Here is a 20,459-nt window from a genome sequence, read left to right on the forward strand (position 1 = left end):
TGCTCTGACCTGGGACATTTAAATGTATAGGTCCAGGAGAAAATGAAGAACAGGGCCAAAGAAAACGTTACCGGTTGCCATTATTTGAAGAAGAAAAAAAGTTTTATTTATTTGTTTTAATTCATTATTATTTAGTGATTTCTGCAACCATAAATATAATTTATGCAACAAAAAATCGGTTTTTTTTAGCATGTTTTTCCCAAGCAGCAACCTAGCCCAGTTTCTCTTGAAGCCAATACGGAAGTGACTTAAAGGGGTCATGAATTGAGAAATCAACTTTTCATTCAGTTTTTGATGTATACAATTTTATGGTAATATAAGAATATTCTGTAAGTTTCGGAGCTGAAAACGTCCTTGTTATTAAAAAAAAAGCTTTTATTGACACCAGGCCCAGCAAACGCTCGATCTCAGAATATGCCAACCCTTGACGTCATTGTGTGTGCCTGGTTGTGGAAGAACAGTCGCTGCAAAAGCTTCCTTTAGATTCTAATATTGGGAATGTGTGGTTGAACTTTATTTTTTAATGAATATCCAACTCACGTGGGGAAGACATTGCACGTTTGTTCCTTCATTTCACCACGGATTCGTTTGTAAACAAGAGACCGGATTTGCAGACAGGATGAGATTACATGAATGAATGAAGCAACACACTAATGTGAGTAAGAAAATGTTGTGTGTGTGTGTGTGTGATGCACGGTTCTCGCTTATATCCACCGATCGGACGGGCCGAGTAATATAAAAATAACATTCCAATTAATTGCTGGTGGATGAACGATAATTCATTGTGTTTGTTTGATAAAGACATTTTGCAATGTCTTTACATGTTTACCGCCTAGTACAAAATGTGGTTTTGGTCTATACGGCTAATTTTGCCCTTCATGACAACTGTGAGGGGGGTGAATTTTTTTATTACTCATTCATTTGCATTATATAAAGCCTTAAAATTCATAATTAAGGGTGTGGCCACTTTGAGTTACAGGTGGTTTGCCGTTTGTCTGCTCTGTTAGTCATCACGTCACTTCAGCTCCAGCCACATCCTGCCTCTTTGGCCATTTTCTGTTAACCGGGAGTGACGCGCTGCCAAGTTGGCAACGGCCAACTTTGAGGCTTCAAAACTGCTCTTCAGAACCCTATGGGTAACGTCACGGACACAATTTTTTTACAGACTGCAGTTTTTCCCCATCTGCCGTTGCATTGAATGATTTCAGGTTACAATCAGGGTTATTGTAGTTAGGATTTTTTTTTTTTTTTTCATTTATCCTTTCAATTTAGTTTAATTTTGTATTCTCTAAGGTTATTAGCTTTAATTTAATTTGAGTATTTTCAGTGTTTTGAAGGAGTCATGAACTAAGAAATCAAATTTTCCTTAAGCTTTTGACATACTTCAAGGATATTCATACTTCAAGAATATCCTGTAAGTTTCATAACTGAAAACTTCTTTGTTAGTCCAAAATCGACACCCACTTCATCTTTGCAATGTTGGCCCCGCCCACTGGCTTGCTAGTGAGATGACGAGGAGAGAAGAGCAATACAGGATGGACTACAAATAACATTACCTTCCAAAGGATCCTAATGCTAGGAATGTGGTTGTTTATTTTTAACAATGTAAATGCCTCAGTTAAGCATTATTTATTTGTATTTCACTGTGGATTCTTTGGTAAATCAGTCACAAATTGCAAGTAACCGTGTTAATTCGAATGCCTAATCTGTGACCAGTGATTTCTGATATGTAATGATTCATGTACAGCAGATGTTCTTTGTCTAAGATACAGTATGTCAGTAAATCAAACCAGTGACTAAACAGTAAACTTCACATTGTTTCTATTAGTAGGGTGAAAAGGATATGTTATTTAAACTGTGATTAAATTATATTAAGAAAGCGATCACGTGAGTTTATCAGTGACTGAGTTCTGTACTCTCGCCAAAACATCCATAATAATCAACTAATCTCTTTTACATTGTTTTTTGAACTTATAGTTATAATGAAAGCATTCATGAGTGTGCAGAAATCGAGTTACAAAAATGATGAGATCACCGCATTCATGTCCTCAACATAGACCATTCATGCCACAATCTAAATATAAGGCTATAAATTTATATAAATATATATAAATATAACACTTTTCACGATTCGTTAACCTTGAGATCTGTAATAGTAAAGACGTGCTTAGTACAAACAGAATAGTAAAGAAGTTTTTCAGAGAGTTCCACATGTAATACTTATTTCATATGCAAAGATGTCAGCCAATCACAACAGTGGGTGTTTACACTGAAGTCTCACGGCACGGCAGACACGCCCCTCAGAGCGTTCAAATCAGGATAGAAAAATGCCTTTTATTTCTAAATTATGACAATTTTTTATGTAAAAATCATACTAACATTATAAGTTTACCTCAAGAAACATTATAAAGCAATAAAACAACGCAGTTCATGACCCCTTTAACTATCATTTTATTTGTCTTGCTTTTGGAGTCTTAAAATGTATTTAAGTTTAGTTTAAATTTTTCCAGTAATGTTAATGTAAATTTTTACTTCAGGGTTAGGGTTAGGGTAAAACTTTTTTCATTTAGTTTCTTGCCCCATACTCACATCCTTTTACTGCATTTAGCAGACCAGAGCGTCCTGCAGAACTCTTTAACAATCACTCCTGGTTAATCAGATCTCATTTAAACCTGTTTACAAAACCGCACACATCTGTCACACCACCAACCTGAAAAACTAGTAGAAAGACAAGATATTCATATGCATTAACACCCTGAATCCATTCGGCTGATCTGTGGCGGGATGTGGTTTTTCGCATCGACCCCGTTCGGCATGCTCGACAAATTCTCATTATCCGTCCGTTCTGTTTATTTATGCACGGAAAGTTTAGATATTCCAAAGTAAATCAGGCAGTCATGCTTAATTTACCTCTGACAGTAGGAGGGAACATTGAGAGAGCAAGCGAACTGGAGAATGAAATTACCAGCAAGCTCTCTGTACACAGGAAGTAATGAGAATTCACACTATAGGTGTACGATATACGATGACAGAATACACAAGTGCTCATCGTCCCACAGACACTGTTTACACACACACACGCACACACTCATTCGCATGGCACAATTATAATTCATACACCCACACACATCTGCACACTGTACACACGGCGTTGTTTGCCCATAAGGGTCTCATTTTGGATCTGTTTTTCGTTTCCTCTCCTCTTCATGTTTCTGTTGCTTTCTCTATTTACCCATCTTTTCTAGTTTTATGTACTCTACTCTTGCTATCGTTGTCGTTTTCTCTCTCTCCGCTTCACTCAATAACTCATTCATTGGAATAACTGTTTTCAATTCTCTCTCGCTCTCTGTATTTGACCTCACCAACACCCAGAGAGCTTGGAAATGGAAAAGCTTTTTGCATACTGTGCAGTATGATGCTGTTTGCTACAACATGATACATGTTTGAAACAGTAACTTGCTACATTATTGTCTCGTGACCTTACTACATTGCATATTTAATTTAGTAAGTAGTGTACAGCTATCATCTTGGAAATAAATGTGGTATTGTTACATATTTCATCCTATTTTAGGGAAAAGGGTCTTTTGGCATTCCAATCAAATGAGTGAGGAAGGTGATGTTAAAAATAATGGATGATATTACTTCCTATTCATTTGTCATGGTTAGACCGATGTGAATTATATATTTTTAAATATATTTCAAAATATATTGCTAATATGCACCGATCAGGCATAACATTATGACCATATATTCCTAATATTGTGTTGGTCCTCCTTTTGTTACCAAAACAGCCCTGATCCGTCGAGGCGTGGACTTCACTAGACCCCTGAAGTTGTGCTGTGGTATCTGGCACCAAGATGTTAGCAGTAGATCCTTTAAGTCCTGTAAGTTGCGAGTTGGGGCCTCCATGGATTGGACTTGTTTGTTCAGCACATCCCACAGATGCTCGATTGGATTGAGATCTGGGGAATTTGGAGGCCAAGTCAACACCTCAAACTCGTTGTTGTGCTCCTCAAACCATTCCTGAACCAACATTCCTGCAACAATGCTTAGGTAGGAGGTACGTGTCAAAGTAACATCCAGATGTATGGCAGGACCCAAGGTTTCCCAGCAGAACATTGCCCAAAGCATCACACTGCCTCTGCTGGCATGCCTTCTTCCCATAGTGCATCCTGGTGCCATGTGTTCCCCAGGCAAGCGACGCACATGCTCCCAGCCATCCACGTGATGTAAAAGAAAAAGTGATTCATCAGACCAGGCCACCTTCTTCCATTGCTCCGTGGACAGGGGTCAGCATGGGCACCCTGACTGGTCTGTGGCTATGCAGCTCCATATGCAACAAACTGCGATACACTGTGTATTCTGACACCTTTCTATCAGACCAGCATTAACTTCTTGAGCAATTTGAGCTACAGTAGCTCGTCTGTTTGATCGGACCTCACGGGCCAGCCTTCACTCCCCATTTGGCCGCCCATGACCCTGTTGCCGGTTCACCACTGTTCCTTCCTTGGACCACTTTTAATAGATACTGACCACTGCAGACCGGGAACACCCCACAAGAGCTGCAGTTTTGGAGATGCTCTGACCCAGTCGTAGGCTTGTCAAACTCGCTCAAATTTTTACTCTTGCCCATTTTTCTTCTTCTAACACATCAGCTTTGAGGACAAAATGTTCACCTGCTGCATAATATATCCAACCCACTAACAGGTGCTGTGATGAAGAGATAATCTGTGTTATTCACTTTACCATGTCATAATGTTATGCCTGATCGGTGTACACTGCCATTCAAACGTTTTTGATCTGTAAGATGTTTAATGCTTTTAGAAGAAGTCTCTTATGCTTACCAAGGCTGCATTAATTTTATAAAAAAAATAAAACAAAAACAGAAATATTGTAAAATATTATTAAAATGTTTTTTTATATTTTATTAAAATTACATTTTTATTTTATTAAAAAAGTTTTCCATTTGAATATATTTTAAAATGTATTTTATTTCTGTGACGCAAAGCTGAATTTCCAGCATCGTTACTCCAGTCTTCAGTGTCACATGCTCCTTCAGAAATCATTATAATATGATGATTTGATGCTCAAGAAACATTTATTATTATTATCAATGTTGAAAACAGTTGTGTAAAACATTTTTTTCAGGATCTTTCATGAATAGAAAGTTCAAAAGGAGAGCATTTATTTTAAATATAATATTTTGTAACATTATAAATGTCTTTACTGCCTCTTTTGATCAATTTAATACATCCTTTCTGAATAAATTTATTAATTTCTTTAAGTTCTTTCCCCCCCCAAAAAAAACGTTTGAATGGTAGTACAATGTTGCAAAGGCTTTCTATTTCAGATAAATACTGTTCTTTTGAACTTTCTATTCATCAAAGAATCCTAAAAAAATGTTTTACACAACTGTTTTCAACACTGATAATAATCATACATTTTTCTTGGCAAGCAAATCATAATATTAGAATGATTTCTGAAAGATCATGTGACACTGAAGAGTAGAGTAATGATGATGACAATTCAGCTTTTCTATTACATGAATAAATTACATTTTAATATGTATTAAAATAGAAAACAGTTATTTAAAATTGTAATAGTATTTCATAATATTACTGTTTTTACTTTAATATTTATTAAAAAAAATGCAGAATTGGGCAGAATAAGAATTTAAAAAAAAAATTGTATCGACCACAAACTTTTGTACAGTAGTCTATATATGCAAATATGACACAAAATGTATTTATAATTCGATTCCATTCATCTTGGATGAACATTTTTACTTATCTCATTGCAATGCATGATTGCATTTTGGGATTGATGTACCTGAATATCCATTTTTCATACTCTACATCAAAATGTTGCGATGCCTAAATTCACTTATAGCATTTAAAATGACTGATTTTAGTTCTTAGTCTTTATTCACAGGGTTTGCTAGTTGTGGTAAAGTGGAAATCTTTCAGCTAACCATCTCTAATCTGTCCCTCTCTTTAGCTGACTATAAGTTACACCGATGTCCTCGCACCCAGCAAAGAGAGACGTTCCCAATTACAGGAGCAATACCACTTCCTGTGTCAGTGCACCCGCTGTACCACTGAGGACAAGGTGAGCCATGTGAACAGCCCCTCAGATCTATCTTCCCTTCCATGATCTTTCTTATCCACCCTTTATCCTCATTTTTCTTTTTCTTTTTTTTTCAATTTCACCCCATCACTCCTGGAAAAGGCTTCTCCCCGCCTCATTGTGTCCTGGCGGGATCACTATCTATCATTCCTGTTCTCCTCCATGTTCTCTTTTCCTCGCTCTTTTGCTCTGTGTCTGTCCCACTCAGCACTCGAAAGCATTTGATGATGTGTCAGGTCTGTCAGACCGGTCCTAGACCATCACCGGTCTCTCCGCACTGCCCCGGGGAACCCGTCCTCAGCAGGCCCTGTCATCTGTGATCATCACTGCGATGACAGGAGCATGTCAAGAATAAAGCTTTGGATGGCATGCATGGGAGTGCGAGAGAGCAGATGAATGAATGCCAAAGATAGAGCGAGAAGAGATGGGAATTTAAAGGTGAAATGTGTAATTTTTGGGGATGTTTAAGTACTTTTTCCTCCATACTTATGCACAAACAACTGCTGTATAAGGAATCAATTTTGTATGAAAAATGCAGTTCTGATTCTTTACAAATTTATAGCTTGGGTTCACATCCATCCAAAATAGTATGCAAGATTAGAGTTAACGCATCCCAAAGACTGTGCTGGGGGTTAAGGGGGGACAAAGTTTATTTAAATATGCCTTAAAAAAAACATGGTAAACAAATGTATTATTCTTTTTTTTAATCCTGCTTTATTAAGACTTTTTTTCTAAGATTATTTGTGATTATTTTATTCAGATTATTTTCTGCAGAAATTACACACTTCACCTTTAAAGGAATAATTCACCCAAAAATGAAAAGTCTGTCATTATTTGTTCCAAATCTGGGTGATTTTCTTTCTTCTGCAATGGAAGCTTATGAAAGCTTACGCTACGGGGGGGGAAAAAAGGTAAATGCGACTTTTTATCTCACAATTCTGACTTATTTGTATCACAATTGCAAGTTTATATCTCAGTTAGACTAAAAGTCTTTACAAAGGCACGCAATCTATAAAGGTCCTAGATCACACAATTTTCACCTCTCATTTTTTCCGAAAAGATGTTTCGTCAGCTGAACAATCTGTATGTTGTTAAACAACAGTACAGTCCACTATTGTGAGAAAAGAACATCTGAATTGTGAGATAAAAAGCTGGAGTTACCTTTTTTTTATTTTTAATTATGTGGCCGAAACAGGCGTCCATATTTTGCAGGACACAACAGAAGATATTTAGAAAAATGTCTCATGTTTTTTGGTTCAAAACCTGTATTTCACAGATGAAAGAAAGTCATACAGGTTTGGAATGACACGTGAGGTTGAGTCAGTGATTTAAATTTTTTGTTGAACTATCCAATCAAATGCATGAGCGAGTGACATAAGACATATGGCAAGCTGATTCGACTTTGAATCATTCCAAGGATATGAATTTTGATATCAACGATTCAATTTTACAACACAAGGATGATTCTTAATGTCAGAAATTGAATTTGTACTAGTAAGAATGGCAATTTTTGATACCAGGAATTACATTTTCATTAGTAAAAACATGAATTCTTGATATCAAAAATTCATATCCTCAGAATGATTAAAGTCAAAACTGCTTGCAAAGGTATTACATATTGCAAAAGTAAAAATGTAATTTCAGATATCAAGAATAATAGCTTTTACTAGTATTTGAATTTTTTATTTTGATATCAAGAATTTCTGCAAGTGATGACATCATTGTTGATATCAAGAATAGAATCATAAAGAAACAGAACCGGTGTCCTGTGTGCTCAAACATGTCACTGCCATACACAAGCTCTCTCCAGGCTTATGTTGTGGTTATTTTGCACCTGCATGCCGGCATACCATGCTAAATAACTCTGCACTGAGCTCAAGAGAATGAGGCTTTATCCCTGCTGTTAACACCTACACAGCTGCTCAGACTGACCTCTGCTTGAGTCATCTGTCAGATACGTGCAGATAAGAATAAACGCTCTTGCTCAGGGCTGCTGAGATGGAGACTTGGGATTCATCCCTGTCTTCAGTTCCTTCTGGGTTTGAATCCAAAACAGTGGAAGATTTTTGAGCTTGTTTTTCCTACATTTTTGGATTTTAAGAGAACTGATACGTGTGGTACAGATTCACATCTAGCCTATCTATTCGTCCATGCATCTGTTCGTCTATCCAACCGAATGCAAGTCACTTTGGATAAAAGGTGAATATAGACCCCAGCCAGAATATTGTATAGACAGCGTATTGTTTGTTTGTTTGTGTGTGTGTGCGTGCGTGCGTGCGTGTGTGTGCAGTGGTGGATGAAGTACATAAATTGAGTACTTAAGTAACCCTCATAAAATATTACTCCACTTAAAGTATTAAGTACTCCTTTTCAATTTTACTCGACAAAAGTATTGATCGGTATTTCAAATTTTATTTTATATTGTATATTTTATACAATCCTACTGCTAAAAATACCTGGGGTGGTGGGGTTGCTGGGTCTAACATTATGAATTATTATGAATTGTCTAGGAGCCAGCACTAGTCATTAAGGAAGATTTGTGAATACAGATACATAATATGTATTGATCTGCAAGTAAGACATTTTTTTATTTTATTACCAAAACTTGTCATACACTATCAAAAGATTAAATATATTAAAATATCAATTTAGGTTACTGGTACGTCATGTGTGCAAACAAGAGATAATAAAACATAGGATTTAAAAATGAGGAAGAACAAAATGTGTGTTGACAATATCAAAACAGACATCACATAGGGCTATAGGCTACTAGTTTTATATCATTTGAAACCGCTATGGCATTGGGGAAGATGCATGGGGATTAATCTGCTTTATTTTAATGTTTTGTTTTGTTTTTCACATAAAACCTACATTCAAGCATTACAGTGGGCTGTGAGCTCACCCTTTTACAGCAGATTTAGTTCACAAACAACTGACAGTCATAATCTACATATGCTTTTCATTCATGATAATCAATCCTAAAATTCGGCATTAGCTTATATCTTTTAGGAAATGTGTAAAAAGTATAATTTTATGCTTTGGAAGGTAGTGAAGTAAAAGTTTCTCAAAATAAGAACGATTCTGTGGAGTAAATACTACGGAAAAAACGAATGTAATTTCTACATGAAAAAGTTAGTTCAGGCTAGAATAAAAAAAAAACTAAGTAAATCAATTTAGCTTGTAGAAAGTAAGCGTAAATATCAACATTATAAAATTAAGTAAAACTACACAACTTTTCTGATACTGGTGTTCCCATCATGCACTGGGGCATGAATAATTAATTAGGTTGATTTTTCACTGATTTCCAGCTGTTTTCCAACTGTTTTTATCAATGCTTTTGTTGTTAGGTTTAGTAACTTGCCATTTTGTGACAGTTGGAGTTCATTTTCTACTCAAAATGACACACTCACACTCAAAAATGATCCATCGAATGTTACCGTCACTGTGTATTGTGAACCAAGTATTGAGGTCTCTGTGTTCAGATGCTCTGTTTATTTCCATTATGTAGATATGGTATCTATACAATGTCTATTGTATTATTTACTTGGATGTTTCTAAGTAAAGCATACACTTTAAAAGCGTGGTTTATTTCAGTGTTATATTGATTAAGTAAAAATTATTGCAAAGGTAACTTAAACTAAGTAGACTTAACTCAACCTTATACTGGCCAAGTTAAAATTACTTATTTTCTTTGTTAATTTTACTTAACGTTGTCAAGTAGAGTTCACTTAATTCCATAAGATCAAAAACTTGCAAAAGAAAAATGTAGTAAATTTAGTAAGTACAGATCCTTAAGTACAATATGAAGTAAAAATACTTTGTTACTGTCCACCTGTGTGTGTGTGTGTGTGTGTGTGTGTGTGTGTGTGTGTGTGTGTGTGTGTGTGTGTGTGCGCGCACAAAGGTAATTACAGGTGAGGTGTGTGAAGTGTTACACTGATGACATTCTGATGAGAGGGATTTGTTGATTCACCACCGGCTTTGCGGTAATCTGACAACCTGTGTGAGTGCAGTAGGACATACCGGCACTCTAAAACAAAAGAGCAGCTGTACAGGGAGGGGTTGGTCAGGTTATCACCTTCCCAGAATCTCCGGCGACCGGAGGTGTGATTCAGTCTGACAGTCGTGTGGGGTCACAGATGTTCCTCTGTTCATGAAGGACTGTCTGGTCATACGGTACTATGGTACATGTCTCTGCTTTTTTCAGTGTTTTAATGTTCAGAGTTCTTTCACATTTGCATCTTCTTTACAAATTAGCTGTGTCCCAATTCACATACCATGCATTCTAAATAGTTTTACTGCAAGATAATAGTAAACTGCAAGATTACGGTTAATGCAACCCAGAAGGGGAGATGCTGAGTTTCTGCAGACAATTTTAAAGAATCAATTTAAATAAACATTTTAATCAAATGTATTATCATTGTTATGTTTTCCATTCTGCTTTCTAATATCTTCTAAATTAATATTCTTACATTTTTATTCTGTTGACAGCCATAGTTTTTAGCAAGAAACATATACATCGATCAGGCATAACATTATGACCAGCTCTTGTGGGGTGTTCCCGGTCTGCAGTGATCAGTATCTATCAAAAAGTGGTCCAAGCTCAAATTGCTCAAGAAGTACATTTTTGTTCTGATAGAAAGATGTCAGAATACACAGTGCATCGCAGTTTGTTGTGAATGGGGCTGCATAGCCGCAGACCAGTCAGGGTGCCCATTCTGACCCCTGACCACCGCCAAAAGAAGAAAGCAAGCCGGCGGAGGCAGTGTGATGCTTTAGGACAGGGGTATCCAACCCTGCTCCTGGAGAGCTACCGTCCTGCAGATTTCCGTTCCAACCCTGCTCCAACATACCTGTCTGTAATTATCTAGCACCCTGAACACCATGATTAGCTGGTTCAGGTGTGTTTGATTCTGGTTGGAGCTAAAATCCGCAGGGTGGTAGCTCTCCAGGACCAGGGTTGGACACCCCTGCTTTAGGCAATGTTGTGCTGGGAAACCTAGGGTTCTGCCATGTGGATTTTAATTTGACACGTACCACTATTGTTGCAGACCAAGTACACCCTTTCATGGAAACGGTATTCCTTGGTGGCTGTGGCCTCTTTCAGCAGGATAATGTGCTCTGCCACAAAAGCAAAAATGGTTCAGGAATGGTTTGAGGAGCACAACAACGAGTTTGAGGTGTTGACTTGGCCTCCAAATTCCCCAGATCTCAATCCAATTGACCATTGTGGGATGTGCTGAACAAACAAGTCCGATCCATGGAGGCCCCACCTCGCATTTTACAGGACTTAAAGGATCTGCTGCTAACATCTTGGTGCCAGATACCACAGCACAGCTTCAGGGGTCTAGTGGAGTCCATGCCTCGACGGGTCAGGGCTGTTTTGGCAGCAAAAGGGAGACCAACACAATATTAGATCATAATGTTATGCCTGATCGGTGTATATAGGTTTTTTTTTTTTTTTTTGTGGTAGATTTTTGCTTTACTTAAAACGTGCATGATTTTTTTTCTGAATCCCATCAACCAATTGCTAAAGCGTTAAACTTCCTGTCATGCTTTGTTCAGTGGGATCTTTTTGAACTCTAATCAGCACTGTAATGAATAACATGATTATTGAATTTACACAATAATAAACAAAGTCTGAACCACCATCTACAATTTGATTCCTGGCTCTCTCTCTCTCTCTCTCTCTCTGTGTAATTATGCGATTCATGCTAACAAGAAAATGGCTTTTTCATTGAAAAGGAGCAGCAAATAGAAAAGTATTTGCATCCTGGACAGCCCCTTTTGTGCAAGGAATGTAAAAGGGATTCTGACATAATGTGCAGGTAAAAGGATGTCAAAACCTCAAGAGGGTTTGGTGTGATTAAGTTGCAGCATGTTTATCATGTTCAACAATATGTGATTTCATGTGCAGTTTTCAGTTTATTGGTGATTCTGCAGTAGAAACAGAGCATTATGGTCCAACGGAGACTTCAGGAAGTTAGCAGCACTTATTGGTGGATGGCCTGGGGGTTTTTGGCCTCTCATGACATCCACATTTCGGTCAGCTTGCACTCTTCCTGATAAATCATTTATGAAGCTTGCATACTTTGTATGGACTGAGTGCGCTTGAACAAAAACACATAACAGGACACTTTGTACAGCTTACTATGAATATCTGAATTCATTTTGTCATTAAAAAACTAAAATTGGTTTCTCAACCCTTGGCTATCTCCACACGGCTTCATGAAATACTTCCTGCAGTGAGGTTGATGCCCTCCCATCGGAGTTTGTGTGGAATATTATTTTTTGTTTTGTTTTGTTTTGTTTTTGCCCAATTCATACATAAATTCATGATGACCTTTTTCATCCACAGAACTTGGCCCGATAAAGATGTCTATAGTTTAGCTCATACTTTTTTGGTATTTTCTATTGCCTTGAAGCTTGCAATAAAATATTTCTAAAACCACAGGATTTTTCTGAAATTGTAGATATGCTGCATGTATAAAACATTTTAGGGATTCTCATCATGGGATCATTTTATGTTTATCACTATAAAAAAATGTATCACTATAAAAAAATAAAATAATTAAATCTGAAAGTATTATGCAATTATTTCAGATATTTCTCCTTATACAGAATCTTTTTGGCATAACTGGTTCTTTAAAATTGATCCAAGAACCCTAGGGATCTATATAGAATCCCACTGAACCTAAGAGTGTAGTATCAAAGACTTTATTGGAAGATGGTGTAGTAAATGATAGTTATCAAAGAATCTCATGGTACATATCAAATTACCATAGTATTACCATCTATGCATATTAATTTCTTTCAGAACAAAAAAATCTTACTAACCCCAGAGAGTAATCAATAGTTATATTTAAAAACAGTGAGAATGGCATAATGGAAAGGTCAAAAGAGTTTAAATTGATTGATTGTTTGTGTTTGTGTGCGTGTGTGTGTGTGTGTGTGTGTGTGTGTGTGTGTGTGTGTGTGTGTGTGTGTGTGTCAGTGCTCGCTCGCTCAGGCAGTAACACTAGAGTGTATTGTCAGCAGCGTGACTGTTCACCTATGATACATCACACAGCTTTGATCTCTCAGAGGCACTTATACGTGTATCCCCAGGGGCTACACACACACACACACACACACATCTCTCTACAGGGATTTGAGTGTCTGACAGACCCCCCTATGGCTCCGACTTGTCATCACACTTATCCTGAAATAAAGTTGCCCGCTCAGAAACAAGCCCTTTCAGTTTTCACGCACCTGACGGCTCTGTAATCCTGACAGCTTCTCTCTTTCTCCTTTTAATGTTTTATTGTTGTGTTGTAGGTATGAAGGTCTTTGATGTTTGATGACCTACACACACAAATGTGAACTATAATTCAGTATAAGCTTAAGCATCTTTGGTCAAATATAACTTTGATAGCTTCAGTAGGTTCATTTCGGTGTACAACAAAGAACCACAATTGCAATATTTTCTTGCAGTTTAGAATTTCGACAAGTTGAAATGCATTAAAATAAATCAATAAATATTTATAAATTAAAAAAGCACTTTTGATTGACTATCTATTGATTCATATTTGTGTTATTTCATTTTGTTGTTGATTTAAATGGTGATTTTCTCCATTAGATGAATAGAAATAAATTGGAATATAATGTGAGTATAACTTAAAAAATAAGTACATTCATAAATAAATAAATAATATTTAAATACATTTTTAAACAAATTTTAAATTTACAATACAATTTAAATGTAAATAAATATATTCTAAATTAAATACGTTATTTATTCACATCAAGTGTGTAAATAAATAAATAAATACATTTTTAGCAGCTTCTGATTGAGATTGTCCATTGATTCATGCTTTGCAGTGATCTTGTTTTAACATTAAAAATATATATACTACTTTATTTTTTAAAGACAGATATATACATATACAGGGCTCCAGACTAACTTTTTTCACTAGGAGCACAGTGGCCCCCAACTGAAAATTTTAGGGGCACAACCAGAAATTTTAGGGGCGCACACCGTAAATCAACATGCTAACCAAATCTACTAATGTCCACTGTATTACTAATAGGGATCGGTATCGTTAAGGTTTTAAAGGTATTACTACTTTTACCGATACTGCTTATCGATCCGGTACTTTAACAGTATTCTTACCGGTTCTTTTTATTATACTTTATATATTTTTTTTATAAAAAAAAAAAAAAACATAATTAAGAACATAATTAACATGGCTTTATAATCTGAAAAGTAAAATATCTATAGCAAAAGAAACCGCAAAGTTTGAACAAAAATATAAAACATCTATTTGTAAATGGACCAGTGTGCAGGCATTCGGAAGGTCTGCTAACATTAATATTACAGTAAAGAACAAACCTACAAAGAAATCTAATAAAGCAATGAAATGTAAAATAACACTGCATAGTTTTCACTGTATAAATTGATAGATTAATGCTTATAAAAGCTAAAGTTATTAATTCAAGAGATGTGAATATTTTCTATTTGCCTTTTGTTCGATTCGAATTAATGGCTCAATCGTCAGCAGGTTTATTAGACGCTGCCCCTTTAAGACCGATCGAATGTAGAACTAATAATATCATATTCTCCTATTTCTCCTAACTATTTACGCCCATTTAAGATATAAACTGTTAAAATAACTACTCTCCAATCCGGTCATTTTGACACCGGCTATTTGTTGTTTATTTGATGGTTTAGACGCGCACACGAAGCCTACAATAATGTGCAAATCGGTCAATTTCGCAGCACACACACATAAGCCGCCTTGAAGTTGGAAACAGCGTCTCTTGCGCGGATTATTGTGCATTTAATAGCTCTTTATGATCAAACACATCCCGCAGTTTAGCAATAGTAGAGACTGCAGTTTACAACAATCACTGAATCTGACGTTTAGTTTAGGTTTAAGGAGAAATGACAGCGCAGCTGAGAAGGGAAGGATGAGCTCGACGGAACACGGCTATAGGAATAGTTTTACCTCATATCATCTTTTTATAATTCTTGAAAGCCAAAATCGAAAATAAAATTAGATTAATATCACAGCACATCCCTAAAGTTTAAGAAGACTAAACTTTTGTGTAGTTCTCTTGGCCATCGCATCCTCACTCATTAAAGCTGACGGTGGTGTTGTGTTCGCTGGAGCTTCACGTGACAGAGCTCGCTCGCTCTCTCTCTTCTGGATTGCGAATGGCAAAAATGCATCACGGACAAATGGTTTAATATTATCTCATAAAGAAACGGCTGGCAAAGATAGAATTTGCCAAACATAACGTCTATCAATTATAATTAGTAAGTGTATTTTCTTAATTTCTCCAGTACCGACAGCAGGCAAATTTACTGGTCGCACATGTGCGACTGGATGTAAAATTCAGTCGCACTCTCTCAAATTTTAGTCGCAAAATGCGACCATTTAGTCGCACTCTGGAGCCCTGATATAAATAAATACACTCACCTAAATGATTATTAGGAACACAATACTAATACTGTGTTTGACCCCCTTTCGCCTTCAGAACTGTCTTAATACTGCGTGGCATTGATTCAACAAGGTGCTGAAAGCATTCTTTAGAAATGTTGGCCCATATTGAAAGGATAGCATCTTGCAGTTGATGGAGATTTGTGGGATGCACATCCAGGGCACGAAGCTCCCGTTCCACCACATCCCAAAGATGCTCTATTTGGTTGAGATCTGGTGACTGTGGGGGCCATTTTAGTACAGTGAACTCATTGTCATGTTCAAGAAACCAATTTGAAATGATTTGAGCTTTGTGACATGGTGCATTATCCTGCTGGAAGTAGTCATCAGAGGATGGGTACATGGTGGTCATAAAGGGATGGACATGGTCAGAAACAATGCTCAGGTAGGCCGTGGCATTTAAACGATGCCCAATTGGCACTAAGGGGCCTAAAGTGTGCCAAGAAAACATCCCCCACACCATTACACCACCACCACCAGCCTGCACAGTGGTAACAAGGCATGATGGATCCATGTTCTCATTCTGTTTACGCCAAATTCTGACTCTACCATCTGAATGTCTCAACAGAAATCGAGACTCATCAGACAAGGCAACATTTTTCCAGTCTTCAACTGTCCAATTTTGGTGAGCTTGTGCAAATTGTAGCCTCTTTTTCCTATTTATAGTGGAGATGAGTGGTACCCGGTGGGGTCTTCTGCTGTTGTAGCCCATCCGCCTCAAGGTTGTGCGTATTGTCGCTTCACAAATGCTTTGCTGCATACCTCGGTTGTAGCGAGTGGTTATTTCAGTCAAAGTTGCTCTTCTATCAGCTTGAATCAGTCGGCCCATTCTCCTCTGACCTCTAGCATCAACAAGGCATTTTCGCCCACAGGACTGCCGCATACTGGATGTTTTTCCCTTTTCACACCATTCTTTGTAAACCCTAGAAATGGTTGTGCGTGAAAATCCCAGTAACTGAGCAGATTGTGAAATACTCAGACCGGCCCGTCTGGCACCAACAACCATGCCATGCTCAAAATTGCTTAAATCACCTTTCTTTCCCATTCTGACATTCAGTTTGGAGTTCAGGAGATTGTCTTGACCAGGACCACATCCCTAAATGCATTGAAGCAACTGCCATGTGATTGGTTGATTAGATAATTGCATTAATGAGAAACTGAACAGGTGTTCCTAATAGTCCTTTAGGTGAGTGTATAATTACAAATGATAAAAAAGAAATACATTTATAAAGTATATAAATAATATTTAAATATGTTTAAAATAAAATTGTAATACAAATAAAAAATTTTAATAAGTAAATAAATACATAAACCTTTTTTTAAAACAACTTCAGATTTGTCCATTGATTCATTTGTGCAGTGTTGTGTCGTTTTTGCATTTGCTCCTGTTCAATAAGTAACTGCTTAAAATGATTTTGTGTGACATTGTTTTGTGAACAGGACTGTGACATGCTGGCTGGAGAGACGGCGGCGTGGACATCCTTAAGAGACGCCATCCTTCACCTAGAGCAGCTTCAGTCAGAGCAGCGTATCCTTCACAGTTGAATCACGGGATGTTATGGTGTCTGACACTCGGTGAGCGATCCACTGACTATATCTCAGAGTTTAGCTGGGTGAAGTGAACTAGCCTGTAGCGGTTTTGCTCTGGAAACAACTGCTGGACTCTGCAAACTATGCCCGATACAGTAGTCATGTCAATTTCCAAAAGACTGAAGTGAAAGGTGTGAGGGTAAAACTGACAGCTTTTACCCCTTGGACACGCGTCTGATGTATAAAAGAAAATGCAGGCTGTCTTCCTGCTGAAATAACAAGCATAGATCGCATTTTGGATTCTCTGTGCAATTGTCTCCACCAGGCTTCCTAACTGGCTTAACCAGCAAGACTTTCTTGGTCTTAGCAAGCTACTGTAGTTTTTGTAATACAATCCTGCTTCTTTTTTAATTGTGCCCTTAACTGTTTAATCAAAAGACTGGGAGGAGTTGATGAAAGAGAGCCAAGGTCTTTTGCACAGATATGCGGATGTCATCCCGGACAGGAACATCTATGTGCTCAGGCTGCTGGATCTGGCCATGGATGCTTGCATTAGTCTGGATGACTATGAGACGGCACTGGAGTACGGCAATAGGGCTCTGGGACCTTACAAGTGAGTGTGTGCCTCTAAAAGTTCTGTGTTCCGTGTCTGACAGATTTTCCTGGTAAATCTCCAAGGAATACACCTCCATCAAATCTATAAAAGTCCCATTAGAACTGTGACTCACACAAACTCGCTCATGTCTGAAGATCAAAAACAGACAAGTGCAGCTTTAGTTCATAGAAACACAGACAGTATTGAAGAATAGATCCTCGTTGAACTATTTATTTCATTGCTAATAATAGCGTTTATTCATTACCATCAAGGTAGGACGATTTTATGGCATTTTTGTCAGCCTCGTTTATTTACCATTTTCATTTTGTGTTGATTATTAAATAACAATGATTCATTACTTGATTAATAAATAAACTTTATTTTTGCTTTTCGCTAATTGGAAACTTTTACATTGTTCAGGGGGAAAAAAGAGTGGTGCATCACTACTTTATTTCTTTTCGTTTCTCCAAAACTAGCCTACCTTTCATATGTCTGGTGTCAGAAAGATTTTAATAAAATGTATACTTTTATTCAGCAAGGATGTATTAAATTGACCAAAAATGACATTAAATATAACAAACATTTAATACAAATAATAAATTGTACAAAATATTTCTCTTCCAATTAAGTTCTGTTCTTTATGGAAGCTTGTTTCCGCCACAGAATAAACAAATAAAAAAGGTAATTGCCACTGTTTATCTCACAATTCTGACTTTTTTTCTTGTAATTCTGACTCCTTTTCTCAGAATTGTGAGATATTAACTCAATTGCGAGTTATAAAGTCAGAATTGAGTTTATATCTCACAATTCTATGAAAAGAAGTCACAATTGCAAGTTATAAAGTCAGAATTGTGAGATAAAGTCAAAATTGTGAGATATAAACTTGCAATTGCGAGAAAAAACTCTCAATTCTTACTCTTTTTCTCACAATTCTGACTTTATAACTTGCGATTTTCACTTTTTTCCTCAGAATTGCAAGATATAAACTCGCAATTGCGCATTAAAAAGTCAACTCACAATTGTGAGAGAAAAAGTCACAATTATCTTTCAAAATGTTTTATTTTGTGGCAGAAACAAGCTTCTATAGTTTATCAAACTTTCTGTTCATGAAAGAATCCTGAACTTCATCAATAATAATAAATGTTTCTTGAGCGTCATTAGAACGATTTCTGAAGGATCATGTGACTCTGAAGACTGGAGTAATGATGCTGAAAATGTAGCTTTGCATCGCAGGAATAAATTATAATTTAAAATATATTCAAATAGAGAACAGCTATTTTAAATTGTAATTCTATTTCACAATATTACAGTTTTTAATGTATTTTTGATCAAATAAATGCAGCCTTGATGAACATAAGACTCCATCAAAAACATAAAAAAATCTTTCTAACCTCAAACTTTTGAATGGTAGGGATGCCTAACTGATCAAAATGATGATTTTCACTTGTTGGATGATAAAACAACAACAAAAAGGCATTTGACACAACAGTTTTAATGTTTCAACATAACCTATAACGTTTTTGGGGGAAATATATGTTGTTTTTGTATAGGATGCTAACAGATATATTTATTAGATGTTGAGGAATTGAGAAGATTGCATACAATGCAAAATTTACGTCTCAGGACATTTGTAATGCTTGTACATCCTGCTAGAATATATGTTGCCTACCCTAATACACAGGGTTCCATAACCTTTATCAAAAAAGCTTGTTCAGCTGTGTTTAAATAGAACAAATGGATCAATTTAGGAAAGGGCAGACCCCAGGTGACATGCACTGCAGGACGGTATTCATCACCAACTAGCACTGAATCAATGTGCATGACACCAATCTTATTTTTGTGCACAGTAGCCACTATAAGACTTCCCATGAGACGTGTAGAATAGGAAACTCTGAAAAGACCGATGGACGCTGGTCTTCTTCTAAAGCAAGGCTTTGAGCGCATTCAGGCAAACAGAAGATCTTCTGTAGGAGGCTTGGGACTCTTCTATTGTGGTATTTCATTTGTGGTTGTTGGAAAAAGCTGTTTGGAAAGGTCTCTTTCCCGTAGTGCTGAGAATAATACATACCTTCAGGCTAAACGCAAAGAGATTATTGACTTCAGGCTCCTGCAGATGTCAATTTGTTGCAGCAGTAGACCTCCAGTGATTTCCACTAAATCCAAAAGTAGAAAGGATCAGAGCTTCGGAGGCATTGGACCTTAGAAAAAAGTGAAATTACCCAACAGCTTTTCCCCTGTCAAATGGAGAAAATATGAATATGGTTGTTATTTTTCTCCTGCACTGGATCCCATCTTCCCATGTCAGCTCATGCAAAGCATGAATACGTTTTTATACTGCCTGTTGGATTCTTATTCTCCAGCTTTATACTGCGTCTGATTAGTGTTTATGGTGCCGAGGGACGGCCGCCAATGCGAGGAAAAAGAAAAGTGCTGCTAAAATGGCTTTTTAAAGACAGAATTGACATTGAGATTGATGGTTGCCAGTGTCGCCGCAGTTTCTGTTGTTAGTACAACAAGATAAATGCACATTATAAAGTAAGATAAATGCTGCACACAAGTGTATTTCAACCATTTGGTCATTTTCATTACATATCCTTTATGTTCTGATAATTGCTGCTTTCACTATGATTTCAGCACTTGTCTTCGTCAAAGAGAATGTAAGGTCTGCAATCCAAAGAGGTTTATATACTGAAATACTATACTAATAATGTATTAATAATACATTA

General features: G+C 36.8%; 1 protein-coding gene across 1 annotated transcript in view; it reads left to right on the top strand.

Moving 5' to 3' along the window:
- smyd3 (SET and MYND domain containing 3) overlaps positions 1-20,459 on the top strand; it is a 292,840-nt gene that overhangs the window by 242,854 nt on the left and 29,527 nt on the right. Inside the window, exons 8-10 of the mRNA XM_079832285.1 lie at positions 5,998-6,108; positions 17,049-17,136; positions 17,577-17,751. Of these exons, the coding sequence (XP_079688411.1) occupies positions 5,998-6,108; positions 17,049-17,136; positions 17,577-17,751 (374 nt within the window). The remainder of the gene's footprint in view (positions 1-5,997; positions 6,109-17,048; positions 17,137-17,576; positions 17,752-20,459) is intronic.

This window comes from Gobio gobio (genome assembly GCF_949357685.1).
Source record: "Gobio gobio genome assembly, chromosome: 13".
Taxonomy (NCBI): Eukaryota; Metazoa; Chordata; class Actinopteri; order Cypriniformes; family Gobionidae; genus Gobio; species Gobio gobio.